The sequence below is a fragment of the Suricata suricatta genome, chromosome 1 (genome assembly GCF_006229205.1).
Source record: "Suricata suricatta isolate VVHF042 chromosome 1, meerkat_22Aug2017_6uvM2_HiC, whole genome shotgun sequence".
Taxonomy (NCBI): domain Eukaryota; kingdom Metazoa; phylum Chordata; class Mammalia; order Carnivora; family Herpestidae; genus Suricata; species Suricata suricatta.
Window position 1 is genome coordinate 126,883,701 of NC_043700.1, and position 17,034 is coordinate 126,900,734.

At 33.7% G+C, this 17,034-nt stretch overlaps 1 protein-coding gene across 9 annotated transcripts in view; it reads left to right on the forward strand.

Annotated features, from left to right (window-relative positions):
• The window catches only part of MAPK10 (mitogen-activated protein kinase 10), a 298,691-nt gene that overhangs the window by 143,334 nt on the left and 138,323 nt on the right, over positions 1-17,034 (forward strand). For 7 of the 9 annotated variants that reach the window (XM_029943666.1, XM_029943656.1, XM_029943612.1 and 4 more), the window contains one exon: positions 6,641-6,712. The exons of 1 other annotated variant lie outside the window; for it this stretch is intronic. In XM_029943666.1, the coding sequence (XP_029799526.1) occupies positions 6,641-6,712 (72 nt within the window). Of the gene's footprint in view, positions 1-6,640; positions 6,740-17,034 lie in introns of those variants that run through there. One more of the 9 variants, XM_029943647.1, reaches the window with a different exon arrangement.

The window sequence follows — 17,034 nt, forward strand, 5'->3', positions numbered from 1 at the left end:
AAATGGGACTTTCCCCATAAGAACAACCAGTAATTGAAAGCACTAAACTCCCCAAATTATCATCTCCTCCCTTCTCGAGCTACTCATGGGTCCCATTTTGCATCAAGATATTGTCACTAATTACACTTTAGACTAATATCGAGATAATGCCCTGGACATTTACGCTGTTTCTATGTAGTGGTGCCAAATGCTCTCTGCCATGCTATCAAGGAATATAATTACCAAACTAGTTTTCTATAATTCACTGAGATTATCATACTGAACATTCTTTTTCTTTTAATGTCCCTTTGTGGAACAAGAAGTGTCTGCAGTGACTTAGTGACTTAGTCATGGTGCTACATTTGGAATCTTTATAAGGCAACCAGGAAAGGTCAGGATGCTTACTTTGCATAACAAGATTATTCACTCAATAAAAATTAAAATACATTGTTCATTTCAGGTGGTGGGCTGGATATTATTATTTCCCACATGCCCAATTCAGCAGTACAGAACTAAAAACAGCCTTGCTGGGTAGCATTTCTGAGATCATCTATGTTGGATTCTTTCATACTTCCACCACTACAAACTCTTCATTCCTAATTTGTTAGCACCAAATTTGTTGAAAACTTATAGCTCTGAATATGCAGAGATAATAAAAATACTTAGATTTGTACTAGAAAAAGAAGGAAGTGTTTTTTATTTGATTCTCCTTTTATTCAACCAACATTTACTCAACATTAGCTCTATACTATGAATAGCATTGGGCCCTGGGGTTTTAAACATGAATAAAGCATGGTCACTTTCCCTGAGAAGGTCATAAGATAGTATGGAACAGTCATATGAAACAGTTACAATATTATAAGATATTCATAATAAAAGTGTGAACAAAGTGCTGTGAGAGACTGAAGGAAAAACTGAAGAGTGGCTGGGAGAACACGTCGCCATTTAATGCCAGAAATGAGCTTTTGGAGAATGGGAATAAAACAAAAATACCTTTATAATAACATCAAAAACTAAGTGCTTAAAAATAAAATTAAGGAAACATGTGAAAGAACTATATGGAGAGAATATGTAAGTAAATATAAAGTACTTTTCTTTGTAATGTCTAAATTTCCTTAAAATAGAATTGCTTTTTCTGGCAAAAATAATAGCCATGTGTTATGAGGTTTATAATACATGTATCAGTAAAATATATGACAACAATAGTTTAGAAGACTAGAGGGGAAAATTGGAGTATACTATTGTAAGCTTCTTAAACTATATGTGAGGTAGAATCATATTATTTCAAGCTAGATGACAAAACAAACTCTAGAAAAACCACTAAAAAAAGATGTATAAGCAATAGGCTATTGGATAAAATAGAAATGGAAAACAAAAATATACTCAGTTCTTCCAAAAAAGGCTGAGAAAGAGGAAAAATGGAATAAAGAATACAAGGGTAAAGTATGAGAGAGTACAGTGGTAGTATTGATCTCAGCAATATTTGTATTCACTTTAAATGTAAATGGATTTATACATGTCTTAAAAGAGAGAGACCTCATTAACAGCTTCTCACTTCTATTCAACATTGTACTAGAACAGAAATTTAGGCAAGAAAAACCGGATTAGAAAGGAAAAAGAAAAAACTATCTTCATCTGCAGATAACTTTTTCATGTATAAGGAAAATCCTAAAGAACCTACAAAATATTTATTGGATTTAATAAATGAATTAGCAGTGTGGTAGAATGCAAGGTCACTTACAAAAATTAACATTAAATAATGTAAAATAATGTAAAAAATAAACATTTGCAAAATGGAAATTAAAAATATTTCATTTACATTAGCATCAAAAATGTAAATGCTAAATAAAGAAAAACACACAAGATCTATATACTGTAAATTAAACATTTCTGAGGTAAATTAGAACTAAAATAAATGGGGAAATACACCATAATTATGGATAAAACACACCCAATGTTGTTAAGATATCATTCTTCCCAATGTGAGCTATAGCTCTACTATATTCTCAACCAAATTCGAAAAAGTTTTAAATAATTTTTTGAAATGTCAGGCTGATTTTAAAACTTATTGGAAATGCAGAGACCCAGAAGGGTCTTCCAAATAAAAAGAAAATGGGCACCTGGGTGGCTCAGTCAGTTGAACCTCCGGCTTCGGCTCAGGTCATGATCTCACAGTTAGTGGGTTCGAGCCCTGTGCTGATGGGCTCTGTGCTGACAGCTAGCTCAGAGCCTGGAGCCTGCTTCAGATTCTGTGTCTCCTTCTCTCTCTGACCCTCCCTGCTCATGCTCTGTCTCACTCTATCCTTCAAAAAATAAATGTAATAAATAAATAAATAAATAAATAAATAAAAAGAAAAAAATTGGGAGACTTTGCTAATTTGAAGATTTATTATAAAGCTGCAGTAATCAAGATGGAATGATATAGATAATAGGTCAATTGAACCAAAAAATGTTCTTGTAATAGATCCACATTTGTGCAGTCAGTTGATTTTTTTTACCAAGGCAGCAAGGTAACTCCGAATGGAAAGGAAATTCTTTTGACTAAGGATACTTGAACAAATGACTATGTATAAGGAGAAAACTAAACTTCCATATATACTTCAATATATAATCATACCATAGATTAAAATTAATTAGAGGTAGATTATATACCTAAAAGTAAAATTAACAATGTAAAGCTTCAGGAAGAAAATGTGAAAGAATATCTTTGTGAATTTGATGTGGACAATGATCCCTTAATTGACTCAAGGAAGCACTATTAATAAAAAGAATAAAGGATATAAATTTCATAAAAATTAAATATTACCAAAAGAGAACATTTCTAAGTTCAACATAAAGCTATAAACTAGTTTTATGAAAGAAAATATTATATATATAACAGAAAATTTTTACCTGAAATAAAGAATTTCTATAATTTTAATAAAAAGACAGATAAACTCTTCCTCCCTACCCATAGCCCACCACCAAATGGGCAAAAAAACTGAAAAGGCACTTCACAAAAGATGATAAATAAGTGGACAATAAACAGATGAAAATAAGCTCAGCATCATTAGTCATCAGGGAAATAAAAAATAAAACCATATGTCCATTAGAATGATTAAAATTTACAAAACTGATAACACCAAATGTTGGCAAAGATGTAAAACAACTGAATTTCATACATTGCTGCAGGTGGCTGATAATGTGTCTGGCAGTTTTTCATAAATAAAATGAGTTTCTAATCTCATGATCTAACAATGTTTTCTCTTGGTATTTTTCCTGAGAGAAATGAAAATATACTTATACAAAAATACATGCATGTAAGTATTCATAGCAGCATTATTAATAATATTAAAAAAAAGAGGCACCTCAAGTGTCTTAAAGTAGAATGGATAATCACACTGTGATACATTTAACTCCACTATAAAATGAACCATTACTAAAATTTATGCCAATATGACTAAATACTAAAAGCATATCGCTGGGCAAAAGAAGCCCGACAAAAGAGAGTGCATACTGTATCGTTGAATTTATCTGAGTTCAAGGACAAGAAAAACTAATTTATAGTGAAAGAAGTTAGAACATTGTTTGCCTGGGGTGTGCGGTATAGGGCACAAGGGGTTTTCAGACTATTTTTTATCTTCATCAGAATGTGAGTTACATGGCTATGTGAATTTGTCAAAACTCATCAACTATATACGTAAGAACTGTTCATTTTGCTAGGTGTAGATTATACCTGAATTAAAACTAAATTTAAAATTTTAAGAAGTAGAGATAACTGGCAAAAATGATGTATAAATCTCATTGGAACCTAATGAATGCAATAAAATAATCTCACAGGCAAAATTTGAGGAGTAAATCATTTCTTTTGTTGTTTTATTTTAGTTTTTACATTCTAAGCATATTTTAGTAACTTTTTAATGGCAGATTTACCTTCATATATAACAGAAAGTCTAGAAGTAGAAAAGTTCCAGAATTTCTTAATTCAGTAGTTTAATGTGATCATCAAGCACAGTTTCTTCTATCTTCCCACTTCATACCCCTCAGCATTTCTCTTCAAGATAATTTCCCACTAATGGCTATTATGAGAGTTTTGATTCCAAGCATTCGTGCTTACACAGAAATGTCCAGCAAAAGAATGAAGCACCACTAATTCCTTGTGTCACTTGAATTTGTTTTCTATTATAAAATATTTGACATATCAAATAGTGTTTCATATATGTAAGGTTTAAAAATAATATGAAATAGGGGCACCTGGGTGGCTCAGTCCAACTTTGGCTCAGGTCATGATCTCCCGGTTTGTGAGTTTGAGCCCTGCATCAGGCTCTTTGCTGCCAGTGTGGAGCCTGCTTCAGATCCTCTCTCCCCCTCTCTCTCTGCCCCTCCTCCACCTGCACTTTCTCTCCCTCTCTCTCAAAAATAAACATAAAAAATTTATAAAAAAATAACAAATAAAAAAATAATCATGAAACAAACATGCATGACTCTACCATGTAGCTTGAAGAAGTAGACACAGGTTCTTGTTGTTACTCACATTAATAGCAGCAGCTAGAACGTCAACATTCATGCCATTCCTCAGGCCTCAATCCCATTGGGTGATGCAAAGAAGTTCAGGTGACAGCTGAAGAGGAACTCCAAGCATAAGAAAGCCACGTATTTATAATGGTAGTAAGCATGGCTTGCCCCAGAGGGACATCTTATCTTTATTATACTGGGGAGTAATCAAACCTGCCCTTTGTTCCAGAGGGAGATACTCTCTCTCTGTTCCAAGATGGCTTGCTATATAATTATCCTTGAGAAGATAGTCTGGAATAAAGACAGCCAGTGCTTCTGTTTGCAAGATTAGCAGAAATGTGAAACACCTAATAGAGAATTGTCTTTCGACAGGGGTGTGCTTCCATCCCACCATCCGTCGCCCATATTTATGATGAGTTCCTATTGTCTCATCATGATTTACTGCACAGCTTCTTTTTTCCCCCAAATATTTGCAATGCAAGCTTTGACCTAATTAGGTTTCCGTGTATGTATGTGTCTGGTTTTGGCTCTTTATTAATTTGTAGGTCTAGCTCTGCATCTGTCCCACATAGGTTTACTTACTGCAACTGTGGACCCTTCTGCCCTCCACGAACACCCGCTTTGCTCTTCTTCAGGAATGTTCTGCATGTTCTTGCCCTTTCATTCTTTCTGAAATTTAAAAAAATCTAGCAAGTTACCGTGTAAAATATTTTTTTCTTACAATTCAGACCTTCCTTCTGGGATTGTTTTGCTACCTCTCCTAAAGTTGTTTACAAATTCCTCTATTAAGCTCAGTGTAGATGTCTTCAGTGTGACTTCCCACTATAGACAGATTCTAAACTTTGTTTCTTGGACTCTACATGCTAATCTCTAACAACTAAAGTTTTCATCTTCAGACGGCAGCAGAGGCCTAGGGACAAGAGGCAACTTCAGCTCATTTACTTCTCTGCATGAATTCTTTCACCTTGTTTTCAGACTCAGAGTTTTTCTTTCCTTCCTTCCTTCCTTCCTTCCTTCCTTCCTTCCTTCCTTCCTTCCTTCCATCCTTCCTTCCTTCCATCCTTCCTTCCTTCCATCCTTCCTTCCTTCCTTCTTTCCTTCCTTCCTTCCTTCCTTTCTTTCTGGCAGTTCAGTTATGCATTAACAAATACAGTTTGTATATATCATCTAATTTTTAGGGGCTTTACACTGAGAGAGGTTTTCAGGATATCTAATCATTCATTTTGCCAGAAACAGAAGTCTTGTGTCAATTGTGGTTTTAAAATTGTTTAACTCTCAGAGTTGTGTCTTGCACACAATATATCAGTAAAGTGTGCTTAATTGAACTGAAAAAGGTTTCAATTGGATCTCTCTGATGCTGCTTCATCACCTCATATAAGACAGTACTAATTTGACATTACCATCATTACATGATTTTATCCTGTCCTTAATACTCTGCAAAATTATAAAATATTTCAAATATATGGAAAATAAATAATCAAAATCTTTGTACTTAACCAAGATTAAGTTGATGTTAATATAGTGTCCATTTTTTTGGTCTTGGTTTTATGATTATAACAAAGCAATGTATATGATTTTGTATATTTTATAATTTTATATTATAAATTTATGATTTTCATACCCTTTTGAAATTTTCTTTTTCTCCCACTGAGCATCATGTTTGAAAAATTTATCTATGCTGATACCTTGAGCTCAAATTCAATTATTCCAAGTCCTGGATATAATTCTATCAATTACAGTTATTTAAAGTTCCTTTGTTCTATAATGAACATGCTTATACATATGCTCTTGAGCATATGTTTGAGACTTTTTAAATTAGCTGCCTGGAACTGAAAGTGCTGTATAATAGACTGTTCTGAACTTTAACTTATTAAGTATATCCAGTTTCTTTTATCTAATATTTATGATTGTGATGGTGTTGATCATTATAGAAGTATGACATCTTACTTTATATTATTATTTAGTGTTTATGATTAAACACTATTTTTATATTAAATATGATAGGTAGGTGTGAAAACTATCTAATACTAGTCTGGATAAGGATTGTGCTGAATATATGTTATGCGTGACATCTTGTGTTTAATTCAAATTATATTAAAGTCTATACTATTAAATAATGAAAAATTAGGTGATTTGGAAATTCATGCCCCCCCCCCTTTTTCTATAGGTATTTATGAGCCTCCATTTATTGTACTACTGCAGTGAACCAACCTTGGATGTGAAAATTGCCTTTTGTCAGGTGTGTGTTCCTTACAGGTAAAACAAGGTACAGTATATTCCCTTGTATTTCCATTTAGCCATTTCAGCTTGCCTATGTTCCACACCAAGTTAGTATTGATATAGTATAAAATATAACTTGGGAATTAGAGGTGGGTAGTTAGATGTTTTTTCTTTCCCAGTTTGCTCAAGTTAGAATAGAAATGAAGATAATTCTTTTTAATGATTATAAATATAGTGTTTAATCTCTGTGTAAAGTGATTTTTATTGGATTTTATTTATACTTAATGTCAGTAATATGTCTTCCCTCATCCTTGAATGTGGCTTCAGTCATCAAAATAGCTGAAGTCTTTTCATTTCTCATCCTAAGGCCTAATGAGCTCTATGTAGCAGTTCTCCAATACCCACATATAATAACATGCAAGGGGTGCTGTTTGCTTTTTGACCCAGTGCTAACTGGTAGTTGGTAGAAGGGTAAACAACAATAACAGCAAATAAAGATATATTGAACCTCCCATGAGCAGTAGTAAGAAGGTAGTGTGAATGGACCAAAGAAGAGACTGCTTTCCTCTATTCACACATGCTGTTCTTAAGAAAGAAGTACCGGGGCTGCCTGTTCCTACTATAGGAATGCTTAGGGTAAGCCCAACTTCAGCCTATTGTTATGGTGTAATTAATAGTGCTCCTTTTTACTTTCAGGGCTGTTCTTTGGATAATAAATTATTTAGTAACTTTATTCATGCCCCAAGCAAAAAGCAATTCAGTTTTTCTATAATGATTTTCATTGTAGCTTTTCACTGAGCTGTGCCTTAAACAGGCAGTAACATGCATCCATTGAAACAAGGTTTAAAAAATAACTCTACACCTTCTATTATGTTAATATAGTCTTTCTGATTCTAGAAGTAACATGTGCTTATTACAGAACATGTAAAAACATATAAAGGGAAACAAACTATTCTCTCTGAGTATAAGTAGTATTGCTATTGGAGAGTAAAATGTGTTTGTTACATGCCATGAATAAGATGGCATCAACTCTGACCTCTGAATGCCATAGTGCTGGAGGCCTCAGGCCTTTAGATAACTTCTAGTCTCTAACAAGAACTCTGGATCTGGACAGCCTTGGTTAAAAACCCTATATCTACCATTTATTAGCCATTTACTTGTGACTTTGGTCAAGTAACTTAATCTCTCTGTGCTTTAGTTTCTAAATTTGTAAAAAGAGGAAAATCATAGCACCTACCTTCTAGGGTCACGAGAATTAAATGAGTTAGTACTTGCTGGAATATGCATTTGTTAAAGAGCTGACTAAATTTTAAGTAAATTTGCATTCATTCTTCTGATGCTCCAATTGAGTCCCAGTGTTTTAAGTACTATCAGTATCTTGACTACTTCCACAATTATATCTCCAACCCATGCCTCTTTCCAAACCCAGACTCATGCCAGCTGCCTGTTCTACACTTCCACCTTGACGTCTTATAGACATATCAAACTCTGCATACGCTAAAGCAAATTCCCAATCTTTCTTCCAAAATTGCTCTGCTCTAATTCAGTCAATGCTAAATTCACCTTTCCCAGAGGCTTAGCATAAAATCTTTAGAATCATCTTTTGGGCAACACTTCACATTCAGTTTGTCAGTAAATACTTTTGACTCTATATTTAAAATATATCTGAAATCTCACCACTCCCCAACATTCTCTCCACTACCACTTTGACCCAATTTTTATTTAAATTCTAGTCAGTTAACATATAGTGTTATTAGGGTGAGGAGTAGAATTTAGTGATTCAACCTACTATGACTTCTTGCCTGGATTATTACAAGAGCTTCCACTTTTGCTCACCCCCAAATAGTGTACTCAAAACATCAGCAGGAGTAACATTTGAAAAGTAGAAGTGAGATCATGTCACTCCTTGGATAAAACCAAAAAAAAAACAAAAACAAAAACCCCCAGAAAAACCTTTCAATGTCTTTCCATCTCACTTATGTGAAAACCAAATTCTCCAAATAAGTACCCAAGCTTTTACCATGTAGGCACCTAGGGACCCCCTTCCTGAAATGCTCTTCCTTTAATGTCCTCTTGGTCCACTCCTCCATCACCATCAGGGCCATTTTTAAAGGGAACCTTTTCTGGCAATCCTATTAAAATTGTCCCTTCTTACCTACACTGCCTACCTGACTTCTCAGCCTTCCCTTCTCCATAACACTTCTCTGTAGCTGATATACCATATATGTGACCAGTATGTTGCTTCTCTCTCTCTCCACTAAAAAGCATTTTTCACAAGGGCAGGGATTTTTTTCGGTGGTGTGCTGCAGCAAGCTCACACAGGCTCATAAGAGTTGGTTGTGCACCTCTCTCCCCAGCTCAAAGTTCAATGATGTGAGACTGGTAGATAGAAGTCTGTTATTATCAGAGTGTACGTTTTGTAAATAAGCAATTACTACAAACAAGTCCCTTCCCTTCCTGCAGTTGTTGAACATTTACCCAGCATGCTGTTGGAATTCTGCCTCATTTGCACACTGATGCACCAGGGTGCTGACCACAACATGCGGCCTGGTGTGGGCTGTCACCGAATATTTGCGTAATGAATCAATGAATGATATATATTTGGTTTAGGTAATCAGTTACAACTGTGACTGTGCGTTGGTTGAAATGAGCAGGTCTGAATTTCTGAGTAGAATATCTACCACTTGCAGGCTACTTGACTGTGTGCTATTTCCTTAGATTCCATGAGCCTATTCACTTACTGTGGCCATTAATATTTATAAAGGGAACTGCAAACAACAACAAAAAAACTAATTCGTGTTTTACATACCTCAAGATTATGTCTGAACTCCAAAAATGATCAATAAAAAAGATCTTAAGAAACTAAGCTATATTTTTCAATCCAGAGTCTTTGTGTAGGTTAGCTTTATTTTCCAAATCAGCTCCTGATCTTTGGGCACAGATGCAGAATGTCTGTTTTTAGTAAGCATTCTTTTGAAGCAAAGGAATAAAGAGAAGTGAAGCATGAACTTTATTAATGACTCTGATTTTTTTTTTTGCTTATTCTGAGCTTTTGGTATCCAGATACGTGCATTGTATTGCTTTAAAAGCATCTAAAAATATTATAATGAGCAGAATGTTGCTGGTCATGACTCTGAGCATTTTATTTACTTTCCGTGTAGAATTTTTGATAATGTTTGTTTATTTTTCTCCTCTGTAGCTCTGTGCCTGATTTACTATTGCAACTTAGAGAAAAGGGTGTTTTCAGTTTTAGAGACAGTTATCTATATGGGTTTACTTTCAAACCAAACATGTGAAAGCTTCTTATTTCCTGAGGCATTTCCCAGGTCCCTGGGATGCTGTCTGTCATGTTTAACCTGATCACCAGTAGGGTTAGGTTGTTCCCAGCTCTCGTCAGGCAGACAGTACATAAAGGCCTTAAGTAGCTTGTAAATAACTGATCAAGTGTACTTAGAATCCAGGTCTCTTGAGTCTTAATCTGTGGCTTTTATATTTTGTAATATTTCCAATTTTTTGATTTGTTATTAATAAGCAGTTACAGAAAAGCAAAATTGCTTACGATTCTCTCTCTCAGCTCCTCTCCCCTGCTCGAGCTCTCTTTCTCTCTCTCCCTCTCTCTCTCTCTCTCTCTCTCTCAAAAACAAAGACAAAAACAAGAAAAAACTTACTCTTTTTAGCAACATTGTTGATCACTTCTAATTTATTATTTTTTAGTGTGATGTGTTCCTCTTTTGATCTTTAGAAATTTGAGGAGGTTAGCAAATACCTTATGGGCTGCATTCACTTCTTAGAGCTTTTTATAAACCTGGAAGTAAGTAAACCAAGGAACTCATAAAGATAGGTATTCTAGAATGTCCATGGAATAGTTTAGTTTTAAATGGTATGTTCAGATCACAGTATCTGAAATTTAAAAAGTATCATTAAACCTGATGCCAGGCTTATATAGTTTTAAAAAATAGTTATTTTAGGCACATTGAATTTAAAGGAACTTGATGTGCTCAATTTTATTTCACCTGATGGGTTATGGTGTTTTTGTTTCAAAGACAATGGAACTATCTGGTAAAACTTCTACACTTCATTGGATGGCCATCTTAGATGGAAAGAAGTTGTTTATACCAACGTAGAGTAATAGAGCAACAAAGGAAAAGACATTTTGGTGGGGCAAGGCAGAGGAGAATATGTATATAGGGAAACTGAAAATCATTTTTGGTAGTCTATAAAATAAACGGCATTGTTTATGTATTTTTTATTTTGGAGGAGATTGCCACCTCAAAACCCCAAATTAGACACTGACTTCCTATAAAAATGGTTTAAGGGAGTCAGTAGACTGAGTATGGATATATTTGAAGTTCTTGGGATTTTGTAAATGAATGGCTATGAGTTTGAGATAAAATTGATAAACCTTTCCTTTATTACCTTAGTTTTTCATGTAGCAAGGAAAGAAAAAATTTTACCTGAATACTTCCTTTCAGGGGGTGTCTCGTCCTGTGTATTATTCAAGGAAGCCCAATCTTGATTTTCTTCTATATCTGCGTTTATACATTGCATTTAATTTTGCATTCATTGTCTAAAATCCCAATAAAATAAAACCTTGGTTTGCAAGCATAGGTCATTGAGGAAACATGCTTAAAATCTAAAACACTTATATATCAAAATAAATTTCCCTATAAGAAATAATGGAAACTCAGATGATTCCACAACCCCAAAATAATCATATAAAGTCATATAAAAATGATTACAATTCTGTAATATAATACTAAATAATAAAGAAAATATAAAATATAAAGAAAAACAAACAAATTAACCTGCACTTACCTTTGAAGACCTTAATGGCTGGTGTGAGGGAGACAAGAGAAAGGTGGGTTATTGTGTAGGATGACTTTCATATCACTAATGGAATCACTGCTATCTGTTGGCTCAGTGGAATCTTTTACTACATGGGGGCCATTGTATCTGCTTGGATGTTGACTACATTACAGCATTATTATTAATAAACTCTTGTCATATATTCTGTTTAATGTAACTGGCAATAAGTCAGCAGAGGAAAGGGTCTATATCTGCAGGCAGCCTAATCCAGAATGAAGCATTCTTGAGCTTACTCTTGTATGTAAAAGCAAAGGACTGCCCATAGGTGCTTTGAAGTGACAAAAATACACTAGTGCTGGCTATGGGCCTCTTTCAATATTCTGAAAAATCACTGATTCCTGCCAAATACCACAGCCAGCATTCGAGCATGGGAGACAGTCACCCACAATCCTGCAGCGAGAGAGACAAAACCATTGGCTCAGTTGTGATCATGTGACATTTGGTGTCATGTACTACTCATATTGTAAGATGTTGCTTGTTTATCAGGTTAAAATTTATTAGAAATGTTCGCTCATCTTGCAGAATACTTGCAGAACAAGTTACTCACAATCCAAAGTGTTACTGTGTGTGTATGCTTTCATACATGGGTTGTCCATGGGTAAATTACTGAAGACATAGCAAACATTCTTGTGAAAACATGGTATGTCATGAATCATGAAATAAATCACTGATATATCTGTACTATCAGGATAATAGCTAGCATAACTATTTTTATGAATGAGTCTTTTATCATGTTTGAAAGTAGTTTTTTTCCACATGCCCACATGTGATAATAATGGCTGCAGCAAATTTCAAAAGAGTAAATTTAATGTTACATTTTGTCTTATACTTTGGGCAGGTTTTTTTCTAATTATTATTAAATAATTATTTGAATTAATGGATAGATTTAGTTATACTACAAAGATTAACAAAAAAGTGTAAAGGTCTTAAGATTTGTTTCTATAATGATCAACTTTCCTGTATTGGTTGATTGTGAGTATGTGTTTGGTTTGCTTGAAGCACAAAAAGGTCAAACTTGACTTCTTGTTAAATTATCTTAAACATGAATATAAATATAGCTTAGTACTATATATTCAATTATGATTGAGTTATTAATCAGATTAAATGAAGTTATTGCCTACATCTTTAAAAATAGCTGTGTTATCAAATATCCCAGAATTACCTGCAGCTTTCAGTGTATTGTAAATCATTCTCTGTATGGAAGGCATCAATATGTGCATTCTATTCTGATCTATACAGGGTTCTCTAGTAATCAACACATTCATTATGCACTATTTTAATTCCATGTGGGACTTTGGAAAACACGCTAAGTGATAATTTTGCTTTGCTGTACAGGTACTATTTGAAGTTGGGATGCATGATATGCAAAAGCTGAATTTTTCAGTAGGTTAAGAAGAGTAATACTAACTTAGATCATGAGTTCCAAAACCAGGTCCAATCTAGAATGTGTCATTCAACTCTTCTTTTGTTCGTCTTCTCTAAAGATGAATACTTAGTTGGTTATATACTCTATACATCTCTAACTCATTCCAAAAAATGTTAAGGCAGTTACAAAGTAGAGCATGGAACTACTAAACTTAAGTACTGGTTATATCTTTTTCCAATTGTGCAATGAAAGAATCATGATATAATCATTTGGATTTAAGAATAATGTTCTTTATTGTGTATATGAAAACAGGGTTCTAGTGTCTATATTTTTAAGTATAGCATTTGATAAATTGTAATTTCCCCTTCTGAAAATAAGAGATAACTCTTTTGTAAACATTTTGATTCCTAAATGACTCTTTATTCTCTTTTGAGGGCACATAACCTCTTATTCCTGCCCTAAGAAAGAGTTTCTTTAAAAATTAACTATTATTTAATAAGCTGGAAAAATTTTCCAGTCCTGACTATATAATACCACTTATTACTGCCTATTTTATACTTCTTTTTCTTTATTTTAGACAAATTGGAAACATGTAAATTACAAATGTAGAATTTATTGTGATTAGTTTAGTAGGCTAAATCATTGTGGTAATGAAGCCAACATTCCAAGTCTGATTCTGTAAGGAAGAATTTAATATTAAGCTCTTTGAGGTCAGGAACTTTATATTCTTGGTGCCTAGAACATTGCTTGACACATTGTAAGACCAAAGTAAATATTTGTTGAATGAAAAACATACTGCAGTAATAGATAGATCTCAAATCTCAGTGACTTATCAAATCAAAAATTTATTTCTTCTTATACAAAGTCTAGTACAGGTTAGAAAGTGTTCTTTTTTATCTTGTGACTCAGGAATTTAGGTTCTTAACATCTTGTGATGTGCCAGCTGAGACACTAGAGTGTGGAAAGAGATAGATTGTGGTGGCACAGCCACTAAGTGTCCCTGAATTTGTCTAACACCTGCCATTTCTACTTATAATCCTTTGGCCAGAAATTGTCACATGTCCCCAACAGAACTGCAGGGGAAGGCTGGGAGGATTTGAATATTCATGGGATAGTTTTTGCCACAGGTGAAAACACAGAAAAATATTTTATTATCTGACTATTCTGAACCCTGTTGGTTATGTATTGACTACACAGCAACATCATAGTGTTTTGGGATGGCACTACAGTTCAAGCCAACTTTTTGTTAAAAACATTCTAAAATTGCTAATTAGCTACATGTTTTCAAATGTTATCTAACTTCTCAATAATAATAATTATACTAGTAGTAGTAGTAGTAGTAGTAGTAGTAGTAGTAGTAAACTTTGTTGAGAGTTTTTTAAAATAAGCTTATACCATACTAAGAGTTTTACATAGATGATCTCATTTAACCTTTTCACTAATGAGAAAAGAGTAGCTTATTACTATTATTTCATAAATAAGTATACTGAGTATAAGATTGTAAAAAGCTGGACCAAGAACTGACAGTTATGATTCTTAGATAAAAGCTGGAGTTTTACCTTTTTGCTGAAGTTTTCAGTGTAGGATTTCTCAATTGCAAATGAGAATATTAAGTCCTACATGAAATGATTTACTATACACCTAACACAGTGTCTCATTCTAACACTAGCTTAGTGAATAGTAGGCATTCAAGCAGTACTAATTTTCTTCGTTTATATATAAATAGCAGGGGGCAGAAACCATGCTCACTTTATTATTGATTACTCCAATGTGATTTTTCACATCATTGAAAATAATGGTTAAACATAATTTAAGTCTTAAAGTTTTATTGCACTATTGATTTGTTATAGCCATTGATTCCACAGAGTATCCATCTCTGGGCAACCAATATAAAAGTCATATACATTTCAGACTGTAATCCTCCTTGGAGAGTAATACTTTAAGAAACAGAGTGGAAAAAAATATGCTCTTGACCAAACAGAATCTAATCCTAAATATCATTAAGCATTGTTGTCTCAAATATCCCCTTTTAAAACTCACATGTAAATAATTTGATTCAGATTTAAAATGGATTGAACACATGTTATGCCATTCTGCCATAATAAATGGAAGAAGAGGCATTGTTTCTGCTGACTTTATGTAACAGTCTTAGAGGAGCATCATGAAGTAACTCAGGATGCTGGTCATAATATGAGAATGAGTAGCTCAACATCATTGGTGCCAAAAACACATCACCACTTTTGGCAGATAGTTTTCCATATCCAAGTGACAATACTAAAAGAATATCCAACAGATTAACCAGTTAATTTTCTGGAAATTCATTTTGTTGCTAATTTATCTCTGCTCTCTTATTGAGATAGATCAATGGTATGTCTTCAGTAGTGCCTGGCATACAGTAAGTGATCAATATATATTTAACAAGTGAATGGAATCAGACCCTTTACATTTCTAGGCAGTTCTGAAAATCCACCTTTCCCTCACCAGCACTGTCTACTTAAGCCTTGAATTATGTAATGTTCAGTTAAGTTCAAACTCCAGGCTAAGACAATAGATAAATCCAAGAGAAGGGAGTGTTATTCATTCATTTCTCTTGATTTTCTAAGCTTTATTCCCATAGCTCACCTTATCATAAAGAAACCATATCCTTGTTCCAAATTATTCTAGTTGAACTAGTGAATGGTTTAGTAAGAAAAAAAAGCACATGTTTTAGAGTTGAATAAACTTCAATTTATATTAATTGACATCACTAATTAATGGTTCTAAGACTGTGAGCCCATTAACAGCTCTGTACGCCACTTTCCTTGCCTGTAGTTAGTGTTAAATACAGGATTTAACAGAATACAAAGTTCACCTTTAGCAAGTAAGCAATTAATACCGCTTCCCCTTTTTTTCTCCCCTTGAATTATTCAAAGCTGATGTCATATAAAATCATATGAAACATATTTTTAGGTATTTGATTAAAAATATATCTACTGCTTGTTGTTTGATTCTGAATTATTGCATAAAGAACTATTGAATATATTCTTCCTGAAGTTAAGTTCTAGAGAAATTTTACTTTCCTATGAATTGGTCTGAGATGATATGTTCTGTGAGATTAATGAATCAAAACTTGCCACTTAATTTTGTTTTGTTGTTGGTTGTCATTATGTTTTTCTTTTGGCGTGGTGGAAGAATGACACTAAGCTTTGTGCTAAAGGCAGTAGATAATCATAACTTAAGCCTTCTGGTAAAACTGTCATCTCCCAGCCTGCTTTATTTGAGATCTGTTCCTAAAACTGGATTTAATGCTTTTATTATTCCCATATCTTTTATGGTGTTCTGCACAAATCCTTTTTGAATCACACAGAATATAAATAATAAATAAATGAAAGAATAAAATGACTCACACAAATTCTCAAGATTGTTAGGTGCAGAACTAATTCAGGCTTGGTGTTATTTTCAGCTATGTCATTCAAGATAAACTAAGGAAGCTCGACCTCTGAATATTTTTAAACCTTAATGTCACCTGCTCAGGAACTGACCAGCAGTACTATAGGACAGTCATGCACAAATAAAAATGGGGAGGGAGTACTTGTGGCATATAGGTTATTAAATTTGAGAAGAATACAGCCAAGGCTTTGGACACCTGCAGGATAAGATCAGTAATGTAGGACATTTTTCTTTGCAAAACTCCATAGCTATAGGCTAGCAAGTAACTGATGATGGGGACTCTGCACAAAGCCCTTTCTTACAGGTCTGCAGAAAGTGCAGTCTTTTCACAGAATAGAATATATTCAGATTTCCTCTCTGCCTACGAGACTGCCAATGGCAATAATATCTTCTTTTAGTTTAGCTCTAAAATTTTTTCACAGATGGGGACCAGGGAGGAATAGGGTTTGCTATGAATTTTTGCAGAAAAAACTCTCTCTTATATCCACATAGAAATATTGATTCATTTAAACATGAGATTAATACTCAGTGGAAGAATGAGTTATTTAAAAAATAATGTGAATCAATAATAGAACAGACTATTTTAAACCTGTAATTATGTTGAACCATATTGATTTTCACAAGTTGCCACTGTGGTGATTTATAATTTTTTAAATATAATACTACTTATTTCTAATTAA